Below are 23542 nucleotides of genomic sequence, written 5' to 3'. Positions count from 1 at the left end.
GATAAATACATTAGTTCGGCTGGCATTCCTAATCTCCAAAACGTTGTTTAACAATTTTAACATTTTTTTTTTTCAAAATATAAATGCAAGTCATTCATGTTTTCCTTTCGACCAAAGTGTTTTGTTTTATCCGATAAAATATCCAAAATAAGTTTAACATTGTTTTATCTGCGTTCGTGAAGTGATCGGCAGCATCAAAGATGACACATAATTAAGTCCAATGTCTTGAGCATTTACATAAGATTGAGTCAAACAACGCTCAGTTCATCTGAGCATTTCCACCCATGTTATCCCCACCCCATCCACCACCCATATTGTCACCGCCCATTCGACCACCCATATTGTCACCGCCCATTCGACCACCCATGTCACCGCCCCAGCCACCGCCCATATTATCCCCACCGAATCTGTTACCCATGTTGTCGTTGTAGCCCATATCGCCGCCCCAACCGCCGCCCCATCCGCCGCCCCATCCGCCGCCCCATCCGCCCATCGGTCCGCCGAACATCCCGCCGCCCCCGAACGGCATCCCGAAACCACCCATCATCCCCATCATTGCATAATCGCCGAAATCTCCACCTAGCGGGAACCCGTCTGAAAATAGATATTTTTAATGTACGAGTCAAAATGCAGCTATTATAAATGATCCTGCAACAAAGAATTTTAACGTAAGTAATCATGAGCCAACTGTTTAATTCGGAGTAATTGTACACAGGTGATCTGTATTCCAGTACCAAATTTACATGATATTATTGGTTAGAATTTTTCAATTAATAGCTACGTAGCCACAAATTGACCAGTTAAAAAAGCGCAAAAATATCGCTTATATTTTTTGTATTCGTACTCAAATCATATGCTTGTTATTGTCAAATGAGTTTAACATATTAATGCAATAACAAAACAAATTGCATCTGTCAAGTTTAACAGACATGCGCCTCTTTAAAATTTAACTTATTCAGTCCAAAAACATAATTGCTTGCCGATATATCTCTCTTCGACAAACTAAATGATTTTGATTCATATACTGTGTATAGGCGTGAGATGGAGATTTCCTTCTTAATGCTGGACCATCACAGATTTACCGTTTTGACTTCTTTCTTTTATTTTTGTATTGGACTTTCATATTTCCGTTCGAAAATTATTGTTTATTGTTAAAAGCGTTACTAACGATTTAAGAAAATGCATAAAAAACATTTTTTAAACTTAAATATGAAAATCTGCGATCCGATGTTTTGTCAGCAGTCTTACATCACTGTTTTTTTTGCACTTTCGCATAAATTGGCTCGTTGGAAGACAAAAAAACAGTTGTCGAAACGTTTAATCTGTGAGAGTGCAGCTTTAATGTAAAATATTACAACGATTCATATGAGGACATATTAGTGATACAATCACTTTTATAATTCGTTAATCACATTTGACAAACTATTTTTCGTTAAAAAGATTTAAGTAATAACAACAAATATTTGACTGTTACACATTCAATGACGTATACAATTGTTTAATTAAAACTTAAAAGAAACATACATACAACAATTCTACACCTGCATGCCATAAGGCCAAACATTATGTAATTCTTTAAGGCCTACTACGCTCGCCGAGGTACACCTTATGTCACGAGACAAATGCTATATACATTTTTAAAGCTGCACTCTCACAGATTGAACGTCTTGACAACTTGTTTTATTTTTTTGTCTTGGAACGAGCCAATTTTTGCGAAAATCCATGGAAACTAGTCTAAGACGGCTGACAAAAAATTAGATCGCAGGTTTATATATTTAAGTTCATATTTTAATGTTTTATGCATTTTTCTTAAACCGTTAGTAACTGTTTTAGCCATATAACATTAAATTTTAAACGGAAATATGCAAATCCGATCTGATCTTTTGTCAGCAATCTTTTATCATTGGTTTGCAGATATTTACGCAAAAATTTGCTCTTTCCAAGACAAAAACTAACAAAGTCGTAAACGTGGTATATCTGTGAGAGTGCAGCTTTAAATTCTAGAGGTTGTTACGCTTCATTCTCAACTTTTAATTTTATGTCAACTTACATGTAGTTCCGATGACTGCCACTAACACACAAAACGCTAATACAGTATTTGCCATGCTGTCCACAATACTGTTAAAGGTATATATTTTGGTTTCAAACTTTTCCATTTAAATACTAAGCCCGGTTTGTACTAATACGTCATAGGAGCATTGAACGTTAACATCATCAACTCACGACATTCTTGTTAGACTATTAATCTAAGTTATAAACACTTTTGCCACGACCGCCGACAAGGGAATAAAGTTTACTGGACGCATTATTAATGTGAAATATCTTAGTTTTGAGGAATCATTATGATTCCAAAGTGGGTTAAAGGGACCGACACAAACACACTTCTTTCTGCTTTGTGTCTTTTATACATTTATACATAAATACAAAGAGTATTATATACCTTATAACATGTTAAGGTGTTTTTGAAGAACATATATTTTAAAAGAGTTTCTAAGACACATATGAATAGTTTCTTCTGCTAAGTTGGTTGACAATTTTTAATCGCCAATGTATTGTGGACAAACCCAAATTGCCTCTAGTGTCTATTAGATAAAACATTGACCTCCACCAATTCTAAACAGTTTTACTGCTTCCTTAATTCAAAATGCACCTTGATTTTAAAACCAAACAATGTTAAATGCATATTCGTTTTTAACTCGTTTGACTTGAGAGATCAAAACAAAAACATGCATATGATTTAGGTAAAGAAAACAAAATATTCTTTTACTGGAAAATGTGTGGCCACGTAGCTACTTATTAAAAAAAACTATTATTTTTATCTGTACCTAAATTAATTTGTTTGTTTTTATCCTTTAAGTAAAATGGGTTTAACATGATAATGCGTTACAATTAAATAAAATATTTTTTGCCGTCAATTTTTATTGTGCCCATTTCATAAACTTCTCCATATTGCAGACAAACAAGCTACTAGTATATTAAATGTAATGGCAATGAACATGTATTGACTATATACTTTTAAGGTATTTTATCATAAAGATCTGATGCGGCTGAAATGTCGTCCCTTCACTCAGATTTGCCTTATATAGGTTGATGAGCCATTACAGATTTTCACCAAATACTGCACTTAATTATCTTACTGATCACCAACCAGTCTGTACCTTAACATGAACACTTTCTACAGAACATTCTGAAAGTAGACGCTTGACACACACATTATACAATTTTAAATGCATTTTAGCTTTTTTAAGTAATGTTTCTTAACATAGCGAAATATACATATTACCAAACTGTTGTATACCCCCATATTGCATATTTCTTGTATAAATGATTTACACAACTGATGCTTAATATATTACATATTATTAATATTATTAGAGACCTGCTAAAGCCAATGTTAAGGTTTAAGTCAAGAGTTGCCTCCCTTAACGGGCTCGGTATCCCCTGTGTTAAGAAGATCATTTTTACAAATGAAAGATTTGGGCTCAGTGTACCTGTACTAACTTCAGTATGGACACATTTTCACAAACAGTCATAGCTGAAGAGTTACTTAAACCACAGGTAATCTTTATACAAGGTGAGCATTATACAAGTTTGCACATTATTATGTTTAAGTTGGTTAATTTTCGGATAAATATTGACCAATCGATACATATGTTTAGCCAACTAAAGACTTATCCAATTTTATTCAATTGGCTGTAATGACATGTGCCTAAGAGATTACTTCCAAAACTTTGATTATCAGGTAATGAGTGGATTTTAAATTGTATACGTTAGGTAGTTGAACATTTCAATTAGGTCAAATTTTGAGTTTAAACTAAGATGCAACTGCAATCAAGCTTTCAATTAATTTTATTTGATTTAATATTCCAAGAAACACTGTAGCTAAGTTACGTTATGATAGGAAGAAAAATGGTAAATTATTAGAACGCAACAGCTTTTTTGCCAACCCTTGGTAAGAACTCAGAGGTTAAACGTGAACAAAACCACGTTTAAGTGGATTTTAAGATGTACATGCCAATGTCACACAAACATAACCACACGATTGTCCAATCATTCATCAATTATTCGAAGGAAAAAACAACCCTCACCATGCCAACATATTTCAGTATAATATATTCATTGTCAATCAGAATACCCCATCGGCAAATATAAATATTTTGATTCTTTGATTTTTTATCGGCATGAACAAGCAAAAAGAACAGCATGCTATAGATTAATAAAAAATCGATCATCTAATAAAATATATATCGTCGGATTCGTGTTAACCGTTCAATCAGTCAGACAAGAGGTTAATTGTTGGAGTCCTAGGGCGATATTCATAAAACTTCTGAAGTCATTTCCTTACATTTGTCTTTTTTCTTCAGTTTCTCACTTGTCATATTCTTGACTAACCTAAACATATCTGAACTACTTTTATTGATTCTATTTATAAAAAAAGTTTTTACATCAAAAACACACATATATTTTTTAATATGGCTTCAAAAATTTTAGAATATCGACTTAAAGATGCACTCTTACTCCCAGGGAAGATTTACCACAATTAATAATATTGTTTTAATATTCCAAAAAAAGATGAATAAATGTCGAAAACAATGGTTCTTATGAAGGAGTTTTACCGAGTTGAATTTGAAAGAAATGAGCATTAAACTCAGTATTTCTACCTAATGATATTATATTAGACCACAGTAAATCTTTTAGCATTCACCAATCATTTAATATTTTTGCGCTTTCTGCTATTAAATACACGGTTATAATCTTGTTATCAGTAATTAATATGTTCAATAAATGCATTATTTAGTAAATAGTTTAAGGTTTATCAGTCAAAATTGATGTTTGTGATACATGTGTATATGCATTGACTTTGAATAAGAGTGTCACTTTAAGTTTCGACATGACTAACGCAATGTAAAGAATACGAAGAATACAATCCAAAGGCCATTTGTCGTTTTAATTCTTATCTTTAGAAATACCACAGCGCACCATTCAGCAAATTTGCCTATGCAGTTTCAGTCATATAAGAAAAAAAGATGCTCTAAGCTTCATGGCGTCAGACTGCCATGAATTGTTTTCATGTAAAAAACAATATTATGTATTGAATCATTATTGACCCTTTCATAATTAACAAGCCAAGGACATGGTTTATATGTTGGCGTGTACTTTTAGAAATGTTAACTAAGTTGTTTATGTCGTAATTACACGAACACTCATGCAAAACAAACTGAAGGTGAGGAGATGATGATGCCTGACGATAATGTTGCGCAATAAATCTGAAAAAAATAATTGTTTTAGGTGTGAACATTTAATCATTGAAATATGTGGCGATATACAAAAGACTGATTTTTAAAACGTAAAAGTAAACAGTGTATTCTTAAAGGTTGCTAGCACGTTTGTGTGATGAATTCATACATTAAGAAAGCAATCTTGGAAACAAACATGAGGGCGTTATGGCCAGGGGTGGTATTCAATATGTAACTTAAGTCAATCTTATGGTCATACATGATTGACTTCACTCACTCTAATGGTCAGCTATAAATAACAAGTAATCTGATTAGCTACATCGTTCTTATATCCAGTTAAGACTAATATAGAATACCAGCCCAGGTAGACAAGAAATTAAAGATTGTCAGTGGGATTGATCAGGGTCTGACAATGACAGGTGCTGCAAAACATTAAAGCGATGATAGTTTTGAAGACCTAAGCTCACCTAGTTTAAAATAAATCACACCTGCTATCTGTTTTCACTGTATGTTGGGATGCGCGACATGTAGTAGTGGTGCATAAAGAAATCTTTTAAAATTGTGAATATCAGTTGAAGATATGAAAATGATACCTATGTTGAAATAATCCTAATTTTTTTTATCCCATATTTACTTTGTTCGTAACAACCGTTTGTCGACAGTGTTTAGGTACAACCCTCGCATAATGCTATTTTATGCATACCACATCGTACAATTGACGGCAATTTTAAAATTACTTTAATTATTTAAGCTTTGTCTTGTGTGTTTTAGGGATGATGATACTATCTCAGAAAATAAAAAAAACAAATGTAGAAAAGGATACTGGTAGAATGCATAATAATGATATTATCTCATATTTTCTTTAGTGGTCAAAATTATTTTTTGTCAAATGAGAAAGATTTCCAATGCAGTTATTTCAGTAAACCAGCAGTCAACATGTATTATTAAGCCGGTGTAGCGGTAGATATAAACAGTAGCTTGCAATGTTAATGGGTAGTTTACACAATATATTGTAGACCACTAAAATTTAAAAAAGTTAGTTTGTTCTTCTTTAAAGTATATGGTTATAAGACTACAGTCGAAACCCGTTAGCTCGAACTCGCTTGGCTCGAATTTCTCATTGGCTCGAACTAGATGTGAAGGACCGATTTCTTTATACTGAAGGTAAAGATTTCCGCTTGGCTCGAGTTTTCCGAGGCTCGAAGTATTTTCGCCGATCCCTGGGAGTTCGAGCCAATGTGGTTCGACTGAATGTCGCATCAAACTATAACTTATGTAACTACGTACTTGCAGTCTTTAACCATTACTTAAAGTAAAGATAGTTTAAGGAAAGACACATAGAAGTATGAACTAAGTTTTATTGACTTTCATAAACATTAACAATATCATACAGTAAATCAAAATCATATCATAAACAGAACATGAGTACAGCAATCAAATGTTTTATAACAATATCAGAGCTGCTTGAAACATTAATAAACTTAAAACGAGTCATCCATCCTTCAGTTTGTTTTTCGGCCACATTTGTATGCTTTGATCTCTTCAATTTGCAGTCAATACTCTACAGTACAGCTCAATTTCCGTACGTTCTGATCGGCAACATTCAATGCAACACATACTGAAGTCTCATGTACTGAACAATTATCATTGGTCTATAACAGGCAATACTCAGTTCATCCGCATATTTCCAAACATATTATCTCCACGCCATCCTCCACCCATATTGTCACCGCCCCATCCACCACCCATGTCACCGCCCCAGCCACCGCCCATGTTGTCGTTGAAGCCCATATCCCCGCCCCATCCGCCACCTCCACCCCATCCGCCCATCGGACCACCGTACATTCCGCCTCCACCGAACGCCATACCGAGACCACCCATTGCTCCCATACCCGCAAAATCGCTGGTGCCTCCGTCTGTAAACGGAAAGTGCATTTAAATTATCATTCGGAACTCCTCGGTCATTTCTATCGAAACAACCTCGGATGTATTTGAACAGTTTACATACTCAAAAAGTGGTATGTTTAAGTCCGCTGCAAGTAGATCGCCAAGTATAGGCAATTATAAATGGTGCCCAAATCATAAAATAAAACTTAAATAACCAGTCGTTTAAGCAATTGCCTTGGCGCACAATATTCGCCTTAGCGATGGGACGGACGTATATGAACACAACAGAGCCTTTGACAAATTGAAATAATTTGATGTATAGAATGATTATCTGCATGAAGTATTCTGCATGAAGTGGAACCTTCATATTAAATTTGTATATACATGATGACGCCGACAACAAGGCTGCCTGAGAAGTTAATTTAATTCGTAAAGAACAGTTGATAAAAGTATGTGAAAAAGATTCTAGTAATAATAAAAAAAATATATTCAAATTTGACCCATTCAATGAAGTAAATGTCTTTCAAAAGTTCCGTTTTATGATATGGAATAACGACAGAATAAACAGTAATACAATGAAGATTTTAGGGGCAAGCTTAGTAGACAAATAGAAAATAACTTTTATGCCAAGAAGCCCAAACTGAATTAACTACCATGCCGATTAGTTAAACATACACCTGGCTTGCCCAACAGCCAAACATAAATCTGGCATGCCCAACAGCCAAACATAAATCTGGCATGCCCAACAGCCAAACATAAATCTGGCATGCCCAACAGCCAAAGATAAATCTGGCATGCCCAACAGCCAAAGATAAATCTGGCATGCCCAACAGCCAAACATAAATCTGGCATGCCCAACAGCCAAACATAAATCTGGCATGCCCAACAGCCAAACATAAATCTGGCATGCCCAACAGCCAAACATAAATCTGGCATGCCCAACAGCCAAAGATAAATCTGGCATGCCCAACAGCCAAAGATAAATCTGGCATGCCCAACAGCCAAAGATAAATCTGGCATGCCCAACAGCCAAAGATAAATCTGGCATGCCCAACAGCCAAAGATAAATCTGGCATGCCCAACAGCCAAACATAAATCTGGCATGCCCAACAGCCAAAGATAAATCTGGCATGCCCAGAAGGCAGGAAAACAACAAACAAAAAATGGCATGCCATAAAGCCAACTAAAATAACTATGAACTTGTTTATTGGAATGACCGTTAATGTCAACCACGCCCACCGAGGTACAGACACAGTCAGAAGACAATGCCCCCAAAACTATTCATTTTCTTTTAGGCCAACAACCCGTATCGAGGTGCAGCCACGCTCACATCGCAAACACATATCAGTTCTAAAATGCTATAGTTGATTGTGTTTCATTTTTCATCTTTTATTTTTAAATATTTGAATTGAATAATTAAATAATTGTCAACTTACATGAAGTTCCGATGACTGCCACTAACACACACAAAGTTACCACGAAGTATGCCATATTGCCAACTATGTTGCTGAAGGGATTTCTTGTGCCAATGCGCATCAGTTTTCCGTTTAAATACTGGGCCCGTGGTACTTAACGTCACAGGGGCGGTGAACCCTAGACATTAATTCACGAAATTCGTGTTATACTATCAATCTCAGCAATTACTTTTGAAAGGCCTGCCTGCTTTTGAACTAAAAACATTACTGGTCAAAGCAAATTATTAATTTTGTCCTATTTACAATAAGTCTTAGTCATAAGAAGCAAAAACTATATCTAAATTTAGGTCATTTAAACACGTCCACGACATTAAAAACCATATATGGAGCACAATAATAAAATCAGCTTCACATTGTTCAGAACTGGTTATTTCTTTGGTTTGATCAAAATAAGTTTTAATTGGGATTATTATAAGTCAAATACTGAACCGAACTTAACAAATCAAAACATAAAAACAGAACAGAATTTTCAAAAGGCATTTCTTGCAACGATAAACATGGTTACATTCACGACTGTACTAAACAAACAGACATACATATATGGACAGAGGTAAACAGAGTTTATACTGACCTGAATAATGGACAGCAGAAACAAAACATTTCTTTACAATACAGGCTTGTTTTTCCTCCATTAACAGCTGTTGATTTGCAAGGTAAATGTCCCTATGTGTGACGTCAGTGATACAATATAATCTTTAACGTTCGTGCTTGCAACATTGGAATCCAATGTGGATCTCAACATAGTAATTAACATCATAGCATTCGTGACAACGTTGTTGACTTCCGCACGCCACTCAAATCATTACTGAATAATTGGTGCTGTCTAAGTAACATCCTACTTTCAGATAAATTGAGCTTATTCAATTTAGATATTAACGAATGCTATAAACTGACTGATGATCAATCCGATTGGAGTCATTTATCGCCGACAATTTCAAAGCTGAAACCCTTACCTTTATTGATAAAGTTATTTTGGTACATGTTTGGTCTGACTGCGTTTTGTGGCTCTCGTTCGACATATGCTCGGTCCTAGCCTTGTGCGTGGAACCGGGATTGTTTGCTTAAATGTTATATATTGAATAACGGATTACAAGAAAGTAATGAAAACGTATACTTGCTTACTCTCGTTGACACGATGTTGTGCGATCGAGTGTGGTCTTGTGTAAGTAGGGGAAACCGAAATACCCGGAGTAAACCTATTTGTCTTGGTTGTGCGCAAACCACAACCTTATCCGGACAACCCAGTATGACTTGTTGAGAAGCGAGTGCGCTAACCACGGCGCTGACCGGACGAGTTGCATTGGCGAGAAGCGAGCGTGCTAACCACAACATTAACCGAACAGCCATAGGTTGCATTGCAGTATTAAAAAATCTACTCAATAACTGATCAAACAACTGCAACTGCCATCCTCATAAACAGAACAACTACACCATTGTTAAACTTAACTCTTACAGATTGATAGCTTTGGCAATTTTTAAAGCATAAAACATAGAATCAGCTTATTTTATCATCGATATCTTCAATTCAGTCATGTTAGGTAAAATCTGCTGAACAAATATTTTTCTTATAGCGTTAGTCACGCATTTAGTAATAAAACATCAATTTTCGAATGTATATATGAAAACTTGTGATCTGATCTTCTGTAGTAGTAGTCTAATATCATTGGTTAACACACTGGCTCATTTCAAAACAAAACATAAGTTTTCAAAACGGCCAATCTATGAGAGTGCAGCTTGTTATCGTATTCAAGGTATCCGATTCAAATTCTTTGAAATTTGGATACTTGGTGACTCGATATTACTTGGTTATCATTTTATTGGTATTTGTGTTTTTGCGTAACGTATCGTTAGGACACGTGTCGTTTATATTATTTCCGTAACTTTACGGTTGTACCTTAGCACTCTTAAGCAGCGTAAGTCTTACGACCATGATATCTTTGTGAAACTTGGACCTGAAAAGCACGATAATAATAATATTACATTATAAAGCACATTACCAACCCTTTTTTCAAACAACAACTCAACTAACTTCTCACTTGCACCTAGTGTCAATTATTGGAATCTATACACTACAAGCACACGATCAACCGAGTTGCTTTCATTGAATGCAACAATATATGTAAATTATGTAAGTAGTTCAATGAAAACTACAGGATCAATCTACGAAATAAACTTTTCTACAAAGACCCTATTTAAACACACAATGTCACGACCTAACAGATACCAAACGAGAGGAAACACACACCGTACAAACAACACACACCACACAAGCGCCAACGTACCCTCAAGTGTTCATGTCTAACCTGAGCTAAAGCTTTTTTGCAATGCTATCTGAAAGTACATAGAAGAAAGAACAAGTTTCCTCAAGTTAATGCATACTTTGATAAGATTTACCTTTTGCGTTTTTTCTTTATTTAGGAATGTTGGGATAAGAGTGAGGTTTGTGCACTTATACCGTTTTAACCCCCCAGTAAATTTACATTTTACTGACCGTTCCAAAGCGGTACCTAACAACCCTTGATTAACATGCCTAGTTTTTTATATATAGTATGTATGCAATGTGCTGTTTGTGGAGTTTTGTGCTGTTCTTCCATGTTTCTTGTTTGTGATTTATTGTTTTTATGTTCTATGTCTTTGGCGTTTACCAAGTGCCATTAGACCGGGTTTCTGCTTAAACTCTTTGCTACTGAGATTGTTTCTGTAGTTGTTCGCATAAATATAATGATATACATAAACCACTTATTGTAAAAAGTAAACTAAATATTGTTCTAACCTACAATCAAGAGTCAGTCATTAAAAATTGAAATGTATCATGTTGTGAACACCTAGATTAGCAATATACAACAAAACTATATGCCCCATATCAACAGCTGTAGTCTCACACTGATTGACAGCAGTACCAAAAAAATCAAGAATTACAAATCTGAATCACTGCTGCATTTTCAAGATATGTTTCGTCACATATAACGCGTCCATAAGGTAAGTACATGTACATGAACTCATTCGCCAAAATGCCGTTCGAATACCAGTCACAATGAGCATTGACTTTGACCAATTAAAGAAGAAATCAATAAATCGATGGAAAATTAAATAAATCGTTCAAATGCGGTAATTCAATCATTTATCGGTACAGCTAGTTTGATGTGTGTGTAATATGTTTGTGGTGTGTGTATTTGTGTTGTTTATACTTTTGTGACTCTAGTTCATTGACGTTTTGACCGCTGCTATATGTCTCTAAACATGGAAAGATTGACTACGGGGACTATCGGTGTAGCTTTCAATTTATTATATAAAATGCGAAGACAAATTGACTTTTTTTCAACAAGATCTTAATGTAAAATCTCGTTCTGCCTTTCCAATAATTTCTTATTTTATACAACAGGAAAGTCATTTTACCGCAGTTAATTTGGTTCTTCCCATAATCAAGCTCAAAAATGTTGAAAATACTTTCACATTTAACTCATATCCATACGCCACATGTGCGTTACCGCCGTACATGTCAACAAGTTTATCCACAGGTCATGGGTTGATAGCAGTTTAAATTGCTGCCATTAATCAATGGAGGGATTTATATCATAAATGACGTAGCCATCATGGTATGAAGTCATTGATATATATGTTTGAGACATAACTACTTTTATTACTCTTGAAATAATATCATTATTAAGCTACGTAAATAGCGGCGTATAATGTACTTAACGCAATAAATCATCAGATAAGTTTTTATATGATATAAGTACGGTAGCATATGAGTGCTTACTAAATTTGAAATTTATTTTAACTCCTTTACTTAAATAAAAAAAAATCTCAACGACTTGGTGATATCAATTTATGAAAGCTCGTTTAATAATTATATGCTGTATTGTTTCAAAGTTAATTGTACACTCTGCATGTATTTTAATACATGTGATACGAGATACTGAATGACCACTAAAATAATACTCTTTAATTAAAGCCAATTTAACTGATTTTTTAGTTGAATGTCAGTGTGTGAGCAACACTCATTTAATCCTTATTGATGATTTAGAGAGATTTATCAGTGAAAATAATATTATATTTCAACATTTCCAACAGTACGGTTTGCATGTTGATAAATGCTGCCAATTTTCTTTACAAATCGTGTCTCTTTATAGTTTAGATTTTAGTTCAGTTATTTATAATAATAAGATTTTATTGGCATATCGGCAATTTTGCCTTGGACTTTTTACAAATACATGAAAAAACAGCATGATCAAGACGTATGTGACACACACACACACAAGCACCGTTTCTGCGAGTACGTGTTGACCACTTTTTGTGCACTACGTCATCCATGAATGTGTACATTTACATGTTGACATTTTCTCTTTGTGCAATACGTCATCCATGAATGTGTATATTTTGCAAGTTTAGAACTACATGTAATATGACACGAGTAATGTGATTTATGCGATAACTGCTTGGTCTGCAAATTAACGTTCAAATAGAGAATTAGCAAAGTACTTTTAATTAAACTGAATTCCCGCAAAAATGTGATGTTTAGCAACCTCTTTAAAGAAGATATTATTAAAGACAAGTATGGTATCTGTCAATAAAGAAAAGTTATAATTGTTGACTATAGTGTCAACACCATTATATTGTGTTTTTTAAGATTGCTATTATTACGAACACGAAGCAACTAGTTATGTTCCATATATGACGTCAAAGAAGCATGCTGTAGTTTGTTAATGTCACATTTTTGTATTTATCTCTCAAGGTAACTCAGTGGATACTTAAGTGAGTGTCACGATCAAGGGATTCGGCTGACCATGACTCTCTCAGCATGGGAGAGTACATCTAATGACCGGCATACTTCAGTGAAACATCCAGTTTTCATCTTTTAAACACAGTACCTCTAGGCTGATATTCAACCTAAGATATTCAATCCCTCTTTAAGCAATACATGATTTTTCACAAAATATAATTCAAGTTAGGTGAAATAATGTGCCTTGTCGTTACCTGTAACCAATGCTATGAATAACTGTAAGATCAGTATGTCATAGTAAATGTTTAATGTTGGTCTTCTTAATGATGAAGATTGTAGACCGGGCACCGACTTATCGTTTAAAATACCAAAATAAATGCTAATTGACTAAGTGGTCAGTGCGAAACCTTTATTTCGCAATACGCATATGTGAGTTTCTTAGTATCCTATTTAATAAAAACAATGAATGAATACATTTTCGGTTGTTTTCGTTACGCAATGGATAATTGCCGATTGTGTGACCTTCTTTTGTAATTTATAGTTGCCAGAGGTTTTCTAAATGATTCAATGTGAAGACGTGATAAGTTGGTTTGATACATTTTACATTTTTTCATGTGAAGTCCTTTTTATGGTCATAGGGAATAAATGGTTTCCATCTCTGCGATTGCTGGTCACTGTTCTAATGAAATTATTATTATGTCTTATAATCCTTATTGTTTTTCAAGTTTGCACGAATTCAACCTTACTGATAATCAAAATTGGTACACAACTGCAGAAACAAAGGTGAATCACACATCGCTGTTTGTGTAATGTGTAAGGTCAGACTTTGGCATCCTACTTTATGAACGGAACTATGGATTATGCGTCTGTATTACAAAGTTTGTAAGTGTTTGTATTCGCTTGGCTCGAACTATCTAAAGGACTAATTTCTTTATGTGATGTCGAAGGTAAACAATCCCGCTTGGCACGGCCTTTCTAAGGCTGAAAGTATTTTCAGCGGTCCCTAGGGGTTCGAGCCAACAGGGTTCGACTGTAGTTGTAATTAAAGACGAAAAAGTTTAGTTTTATATTCATTGAGGTCAAACATTAAAGATATCCTTTTTCTGTTAGAACTATATTTTCCAATGAAACTAAACCTTTATTCCTTTTTTATCAAAGTTTTCTTTTGGTGTGCAAGTAACATATTAAGAGGTAGAGGTTTTTCATGTGGTCAGATCTAGAACATGATTATGGCCGTGATAAGGACACTTCTTTGGTAGGCATTTATCATCATTGCTAATAATTCGTGTCCACTAAATATATCACGTATATTTCATATCGCGCTATATTTTATAAATCACATTATTCACAGGATTATTCGGGCAGAATATTCCACCGTGCCGGGCACATAAATCACACACTTTCTTTAGGCACGAACTTTACCACACGTTGTGCGTCCGACCTGCACGTGTTTAGATCAAGGCTGCCTTGGCTGTTCTTAATGATGCGCCGTTAATTAGTACACGCCTTTATAAGGTCATAGTTGGTCAGTTGGTTATCAGAGAGAGTGAGAGACAGCGTCATACCTGGACATCTTAACGTTACACACGTTGTCTGAATTTCAAAGTTTAAGATAGTAAACATGATGAGAACTATTCTTTGCCTTTTTGTGGTCGGTTTTGCAGTTGTGGGTAAGATTGATTTTTAATGTTTTCAGATTGAGTATTAGTTTTATAATAAAGAACTATTTAAGCAAAAGCTTGTATAAAAGGCATAGGATATATGTTAAGTTTTAATTCTTAAAATCAATATTAATATCGTATCCTAGTATCTCTTTTCATTTTTATTATATTTCTTTTCTTATTGTTACTATGGAAACACACAGTTTTCCAATTATTCATTCGTTATTGTGATTGGCTAAACATATTCGTAAAAAAAATTACCGACGGTAGTAGGAATGCAATAAACAATTTTTTTTCAAATCCCTTTTATTAGACTTTACTCATAACGTTGAACCATTGATACATACAGAATATAAAACGACCTGATTTTTAATACGGGTTTTAGAATATTGACGCGCGTTCATCAATTGTAGTAGACGAATATTATATTTTCGGATATATGTCAAATATACTTAATTGATCATTACCAACGTTAAATACATAACAGGTCGCTACGTAGGGAACACATATGCGTTGATATTTGTTTATGACGTCGTTAAAGTAGTGACATAAGTAATATATCAAAAATATAAAAGGACCCAATTTCTTTCTTTTTTCATTTATGATATAAATAAAAATTATGTGAGTTTTCTAAGCTTGCTTATATAAATACTGAAGAATCTTTAGTTTCACAAGTGTTTAATTTGTGTTATCAATCGCCAATAGGACGGGTTGCGAAAATTTAAAGCAAGCGCAATATAAACTAACGGGCGTTTAGCGATCAGTAAATAAACACATCTCGCGAATCAGCCATTATGAAACATATGATTAAAAACAAGTTTAATTTGTTTCAGCTGCTTTTCCATGGGGATTAGATATGGAAAATCCCTTCATGGCGACCACTTTGATGAACCGAGGATTTGGGTAGGTTTTTTTTTTATATTTTTCACTGCATTGAAAAAACAATTTACACCGGTCTTATAAACACTGTTTCCCGCGTTGAATTCTAAACGTAAAGTATCTATACGGTATTAAATTGTAAAATTAACGTCAATCTGATGACGTCACAATTTTATTTTTCTCACACAACTCTCACTCCAAATAGAACAATATATTGACGTCTGTTTGATTTCTTAACTAATAACAGAAAAAAAGGCATATTGATGAATTTCGGTGTAAGATCGAAATTTATGATAGTGAGTGAACACAGAAAGAAATAGTTTAACCAGTAGCGCATCATTTAAAGATGCACTCTTACTTTCAAATAAGATGTACCACAATTGAAACAGTTGTTTTAATTTACAGAAAAGAATGAATAAATATCGAAAACAATTGTGCTTATGAAGGATGCCGTGTTGAACTTGAAAAAGGGTGTAGAAAACATGGTATTTCTATCTTATGAGATGATAGTTGATCACTGTAAATATTTTAGAACCCACACGCCATTTTATATATGTGCGTTTTCATCTATAAAATATACGGTTACAATCTTGTTATCAGCTATTAATATTTTCCATAAATGCATAAGTAGTTATTGATGTATCACTCAAAATAGTATGTTTGTTATAAATGTGTATGTATTGATGTTAAATACGAGTGTAAGCTTCACTCTCATAGATTAACAATTTTGCAATTTTTTGTCTCATTATCAGCTGATTTTGGCATCAACGCAGTCACACAAAATACCTCACAATAGAATCGAATTCAATTGTTCGAAAAAGGCCTAAAAATTCATTTTTCTTTGTGATGTGTATGCTTATTTGTACTCCCACTCGCGCCAATAAAACATGAATTATCGACCATACATATGAAAAACTGCGATCTTAGTTTTAGTCAAGTAATATTAAAATTTGCAATGTGATATTTTGTCAACAGTCGTATATCACTCGTTTTCATGCATTCACGCACAAATTGCCTGATTCTAAGACCAAAAAATGAGACAAAAATGTTAATCTGTGAGTGTGCAGCTTTAATCGTTGTTTATATATTTTCAGGATGCGGGGTATGGGAATGCTAGGAGGCGGTATGTATAACCCGATGTTCGGCGGTGGGATGTACAATCCGTACGGGTCGGGCATGGGAATGTTCGGGAACCCCCTTATGACAGCCGCCATGCTCAGCAAGTAGACATCCCTCCCCATGCGTCAACGCCAAATAAGCCACACCACTACTTTTTCTGGAGTCGCGGACTGAAGGAAAGTCCTTCTTGAAAAATTGAGGGAATAGCGGATTTGGTTAATTATCAACTTTTGAAGTGTGAACCTTTCCAAAGCCGTCTCTATGTATAACAATATATGTAGATGACATTTTCATATTTTTACATGTTATATGTGTGATTCAATTTGCTTCATTTCTTCATAAATAAGAACATTAATACTATGCCTTTTATGTTGTTAACGAATGTGATAACATTTAACATTGTTGTTGATAGTGTGTCTTTATATGCTCATTTTTCATTTTCCATGTTCGTATGTGTATAATAAAACTTGATACCTTATGAAAGTGTTATTCTCTTTAATGATTCAAACTGCCGCTTAAAGCGACTCATTTAAGGAATGAATTGTGTGGTTGGTGTCATTATCGTGGTACGAACGCAATAAGGCTGGTCAAAGTGTGTGGAGTCCGGAGGATCAGCCACTTGAACTCTCTTTTAAACGTAGAATTGAAATACTTATGGCAACAATATATTTAAAATACAATGAATTCATACTTTCTAAAATGTTGATTTATATTTTACGGGACCTGCTGACACAATACAGACAAAAACAATGTCAATAGTTTCCATGTATATTGTTATGCGATAATCTGCGATCCGAACATATCCGAAGGTATTGCGTTCATCGATTGATAAACGTAATTGCCGAAAGGCAGTTGATTTAAGGAATGGAAGTTGAGGTGTAAATATTGACGTTTTATAGGAGTAATCATGTCGTGCTAAACGTGCACACCATCGTAACAAGTTCATGTAATAGTTCAACTGATATGCACCAGTCAATTACCCCTCCCTCCCCCAGGTCCGGCGGTATACCGGGGAAATGGGCCATGTTTTTACCTTTCAGGTGACCAAGCAGTGCCGGGTGAATGCGGTGGTTTTGTCTTCGCGCAAAATATAGCGGGGGGTTGCCTTACCTAGGCTACCTGGGGTGCGGGGGCATTTGGCGGGGATTTGACCATCAGTTCGTTCCCGAAAGGCGGAAATTTTACCAGGGTTGGCTGGACCGAAGGTCAAAGTCCCCGCTATTCCCCGGACCTGGGGGACCGTGGTTCCAATTGTCTGGTGCATTAACAGATATAGATAAATGCGACATAAATTGATCTGAATTAGCTAGAGAATTTTGTTGGAAACACCACCCTGCTCGCAGCGCCAATGTTGTCAAAATCACCTACCAATTCCGTGTAAGGCTTTACAGAGATAAATATTCTTGTATCTGAGTCCAGCAGACGGATGAGTTGTTCTATCCGGAACGAAACTCTTGAGTATGTCTGGGTTATCTGAGTCCAGCAGACGGATGAGTTGTTCTATCCGGAACGAAACTCTTGAGTATGTCTGGGTTATCTGAGCGCTTATATTCTTGTATCTGAGTCCAGCAGACGGATGAGTTGTTCTATCCGGAACGAAACTCTTGAGTATGTCTGGGTTATCTGAGTCCAGCAGACGGATGAGTTGTTCTATCCGGGACGAAACTCTTGAGTATGTCTGGGTTATCTGAGTCCAGCAGACGGATGAGTTGTTCTATCCGGAACGAAACTCTTGAGTATGTCTGGGTTATCTGAGCGCTTATATTCTTGTATCTGAGTCCAGCAGACGGATGAGTTGTTCTATCCGGAGCGAAACTCTTGAGTATGTCTGGGTTATCTGAGTCCAGCAGACGGATGAGTTGTTCTATCCGGAACGAAACTCTTGAGTATGTCTGGGTTATCTGAGCGCTTATCAGCGATGTTTTTTTAAACCAAAAGCGCCTATTATCATAGAATATGCAATAGACACATTTGTCCTTGCAAAACGGCATTTATGCCTCAATTTGTTATGTTAATGAATATCTAAAAAATAGAATTAAAGTTACGAAATTTTGTTTAAATTAACAACTGCCTGTAGGTTAAATAAATACGTTTGAGCAAAAAATTGATTTTTCGTCTCCAATGTATAATCTGTGAACGAGTTCCTTTAATTAACAGTGTTCTTTAAACTCTGTTTCAATAAATAATATAAGTAGTATTTTATTCCCAAAACGTTGTTTTCATTGTTCATTGTTGCTACTCGTTAAAGTTCATTGGCAAAATATTGAAACGGTGACACTAAGATAATAAGATAATTTCAATTTAAGACTTAAATGTATATTTCAGTCCCCCCCCCACCCGGAGTATCATAAAACACGTCGCGACCACCCCTGATAATAACACTAAGCTTAAATTTGTCAACCTGCAGCATGCTAATTTTCACACAGAGTTACTTGCCTACAGTAGAGTAATCCCTACCAACTTGCAGATCACGTGACCATGGATAATACCCATGAAACATAGATAAAATATTGAAAAATGTTAAGATTTTTTTACATGTTTCAATATATTTTAGTATTTTACATCCATCAACTGTGATTTAGGGAAACGTTTTAAAATATTTCCCTCTATCAGAGAAAATAAAACATGTTTTATTTTTTTTAGCTGACATCCAGTTTTACACGCTCATGATGGCTGTGGTTCTTCTGCTTGTCAGGGGAGATCACTGCGTAGGAGATTGGCAGCATACATGTTACACGTTATCTATCTTTGTAAAGGGGAGCAACCGCCCTTATTTTGAAAACTAGTGAAATGTGTCAATTATCGGAAGATTACCTGGTGGTAATTATTATTTGAAACATTCAACCTGTAGAAAAATCACATATAAAATGCATTTGTATTAATATTATTCGCTACCTGGTGTTAAATTGGTAAGAATTCACTTTATGCAATGTTTCACTATAGCCGTGCGCCATATAGAAATGATGGGTGATCTTAAAAATAGTTTTAGTTAAGGTTATCACTAAATTGTCACATTTAAGCACGAAGACCCCCTCGTTGCATCCATATAATTAGTGAACATTCCGACTAGTGTGTCTGAGCTCTGCTACTGACTGCATATCAAGTGCAATCACTAAATGACCAAACTAATTACAAACGAAGTCTGTTGGCTTTGAAAAGGCCAAATCAATAATAGGCAGTGACGTCTGACTGCTGATTCACTGAAATGTTTCAGTTTTGAAAAAATACAGCCTTCCCATTGGACAAAATATTATGTTAGGTAATATAAATATAAGGAAATTCAAAATAAATGTTCATTTATATTAAATGTATCGTATTAATAGTAATTTTATAAGTGCCAGTCTGATCACAGCGCAAATTCAATTGAGAGCAAGACGGTGTTAAACAGGGAAAACAAGTTTAATTTGTGCAACATGACAGCAGCACTATTTAGTACATAGATACAGCAAGTTCTTTTTTAAATTGTTTATTTTGGGTTCAAGTTAACAACCAAGTTAAGTATTACAATGTAAAAGATGTAAAAATTGTCAACAGCCACGAAATAAATTACATGTGATTTTTTCTGTTTCATTTCGGCTTTGACCCTGTCTTTTCCAATCAGCCTACACTGCTGTGCTACTGGGCTTTGACCCTGTCTTTTCCAATCAGCCTACACTGCTGTGCTACTGGGCTTTGACCCTGTCTTTTCCAATCAGCCTACACTGCTGTGCTACTGGGCTTTGACCCTGTCTTTTCCAATCAGCCTACACTGCTGTGCTACTGGGCTTTGACCCTGTCTTTTCCAATCAGCCTACACTGCTGTGCTACTGGGCTTTGACCCTGTCTTTTCCAATCAGCCTACACTGCTGTGCTACTGGGCTTTGACCCTGTCTTTTCCAATCAGCCTACACTGCTGTGCTACTGGGCTTTGACCCTTTCTTTTCCAATCAGCCTACACTGCTGTGCTACTGGGCTTTGACCCTTTCTTTTCCAATCAGCCTACACTGCTGTGCTACTGGGCTTTGACCCTGTCTTTTCCAATCAGCCTACACTGCTGTGCTACTGGGCTTTGACCCTTTCTTTTCCAATCAGCCTACACTGCTGTGCTACTGGGCTTTGACCCTGTCTTTTCCAATCAGCCTACACTGCTGTGCTACTGGGCTTTGACCCTGTCTTTTCCAATCAGCCTACACTGCTGTGCTACTGGGCTTTGACCCTGTCTTTTCCAATCAGCCTACACTGCTGTGCTACTGGGCTTTGACCCTGTCTTTTCCAATCAGCCTACACTGCTGTGCTACTGGGCTTTTCGCTTTAGTTCTCATTGTAATATTACTTGAAAACAAAGTTTAAGTTTTGAAACTTATACTTTAGTACTATGAAAAGAAGTTCAAAAGTTCATATAAATGAATGGTTGATGAAACTATCTATGTTTTAATATACATATGCATTGATATATTTTCGGAATTTTCACCAAATGTGCATTATCTTGAGTACACCCCTCATATTGCACAGTGTCATATTCATGAACTATTTGATGGATGATAACTAACAAACATAAAATTGAGACTAAAGGTTGGTTAGCGGTATGCATGAGACCTATAATAACAGTGTAGTGATTTAATTAAAATGGTTACTGATCATTACACTGCAGCATAACGACAAATATATCCCTGATGTTCAAAAAGATTACGACATTCTAAGGAATAAGCTGTATGTCTCTCATTATTGATACACATGTTTAAAACCGTCATTATTGAATAAATATGTTTTAAACATCAATGTTCAGAGGTTATTGCGAATATGTTTCATACAAACTTATTTGATCAGGGCGTCACGAAGTGTCCTGCAAGTATTTATATTGGCTCTTATGTTAAAACTGTTTTCGTGGGTCGTGGGTTCGATCCCAGGCCGCGTCATACCGAAAGACGTTAAAAGCTGGTACAAGTAGCTCCCTTGCCTGGCGTTTGGCATTTAAAGGGTAGTGCTTGGGAAAGTGGTGTACTCAGTACTGGTTCAACCCAGGAAAGTTATATCCCGTGTATCGGTGCTTTACACCGAGCACGTTAAAGAACCAAGAGGTCTCTTCGCAAAGAGCTAGGGTATCGCACCCGGATTTCTTGTATCTCACTCTGTTTCTTCAAGTCTTCCAATGCCTGGATTTGACTGCGAATTGCCGTCACTTCTATCTCATGTCACTTATGGCATTTAAACACAATTTAAGTCGTGATGGCGTCACGGCGGGGTCAAGCCATAATGCAGCCAATGGGCTCGGGCAGACCTTGATAAACTCAAAATAAACAAAATAAACAAAAAAAACTGTTTTCAGTAGATAGTAATGCAATGTAAGCACATGACATGAATTAAAACCTGAATGATAAGGAATGAGTGGAGTGAGCAAAGAGAGGTAGTGTATCTGACTTAGAACACAACCTCATTGGCTGACACATTGTCAACACAAAATCCGACGCAGGGAATGTGTATCGGATGAGTGGCAGTGGATGGACTTTTAAACACCAGCGGAAGTTGAAATTCTTAAGATTGAGCCTATCATATAATGCTTGCCTATCTGCAACTCCATTTGCTGTTAATGTATTTTGTATTCAAAATGCAATTTCATTGACTGGCTGTAAATTAAGGTTGTATTCGAAAGATAGAAAAAACAATCGCATTGATGGTTGCGTTTCACCCAGAGGTAGGGGTGTTGACAGTGTTTATCTTTGACGTTATTGGCAGTTTTAAATCGAACCGAAGGCTATGCTTGTGCTTTCGAACACGAAAAAGAATTACATTATTCAACCTAATATTTAGACTTATTTTGGTCCTTCCTTTTTAACGAAATAACATTCCCAGACTCTAGGAAAACTATAATAGTCTTTCAACTAATTTAAACACACATTACACAAAATAGTATTCGAAATAAAGGTTAATATACAACTGACAGAAGAAGCTGTGAATTCTTGTGTTTTTTTTATACACATCGCATAATTTGTTATTGTAAACAACAGAAAACAAAAATAAAATTGCTGTCCATTCGTATGATTTAATGATTTTCATAGTCTTTTATCACATTATAAAAGTACAATTGGTTTTTAAAACATATATATGTTACACACGTAGATATAAATACTGTATATAAATAATATGCTTGTTGTGTTTAACATGGCATCGGACTAGAGCGTCATTTTGTACGATTTCCATTTAATTCCTTTTTATTCCTTATTCATAATTAAACTATTACTGTGGAAAATATGTCACGAGATCATTGCAGCATTGTCAATTTCATCAAACAGGGGTGCGTTTCAGAGACGATCGTTAAGGCGATCGTTAGGTGATTTTGGTAGTACGACCAAAATCACCGATCGGCACCGTTTCAGAGACACAACGTGCACCTGCTTTATCGTTAATTTTGCTCGTAAACCTACGACCGGTAAGAGGCACTCGTTAACTTAACGATCAAGATGGCGGATGAAGATTTTCTCCATATCAAAGTATACTTTTACTTTTTATCAACATTTGAGAGTTTAATATTGCGTGTAGCATGTTCGCTGGTGTGGAATTTTCAAACTATGTCTAAAAATAGCT

At 35.5% G+C, this 23542-nt stretch overlaps 1 protein-coding gene across 1 annotated transcript; it reads right to left on the bottom strand.

The window, feature by feature from the left end:
* Positions 1 to 259: 259 nt before the first annotated feature.
* LOC128241280 (TATA-binding protein-associated factor 2N-like) lies at positions 260 to 7118 on the bottom strand. Its single transcript, XM_052958222.1, has 2 exons — positions 6944 to 7118; positions 260 to 594 (listed from the first exon to the last, which is right to left on the bottom strand). The coding sequence occupies exons 1-2, from the start codon at positions 7116 to 7118 to the stop codon at positions 260 to 262; spliced, it is 510 nt and encodes a 169-aa protein (XP_052814182.1).
* Between the last annotated feature and the right edge of the window lie 16424 nt (positions 7119 to 23542).

This window comes from Mya arenaria, chromosome 7 (genome assembly GCF_026914265.1).
Source record: "Mya arenaria isolate MELC-2E11 chromosome 7, ASM2691426v1".
Taxonomy (NCBI): Eukaryota; Metazoa; Mollusca; class Bivalvia; order Myida; family Myidae; genus Mya; species Mya arenaria.
Note: the sequence above shows the minus strand (reverse complement) of the source record. Positions and strands in the feature narration are given on the sequence as shown.

Bases quoted from the DNA above. Each gene is read 5' to 3' on its own strand.
- LOC128241280 (XM_052958222.1), bottom strand. From the start codon at position 7,118: ATGGGTGGTCTCGGTATGGCGTTCGGTGGAGGCGGAATGTACGGTGGT. The intron at 595-6,943 runs GTGGAGATAATA...ATCTATTTTCAG, and splicing joins CAATATGGGTGGAGGATGGC to ACGGGTTCCCGCTAGGTGGA.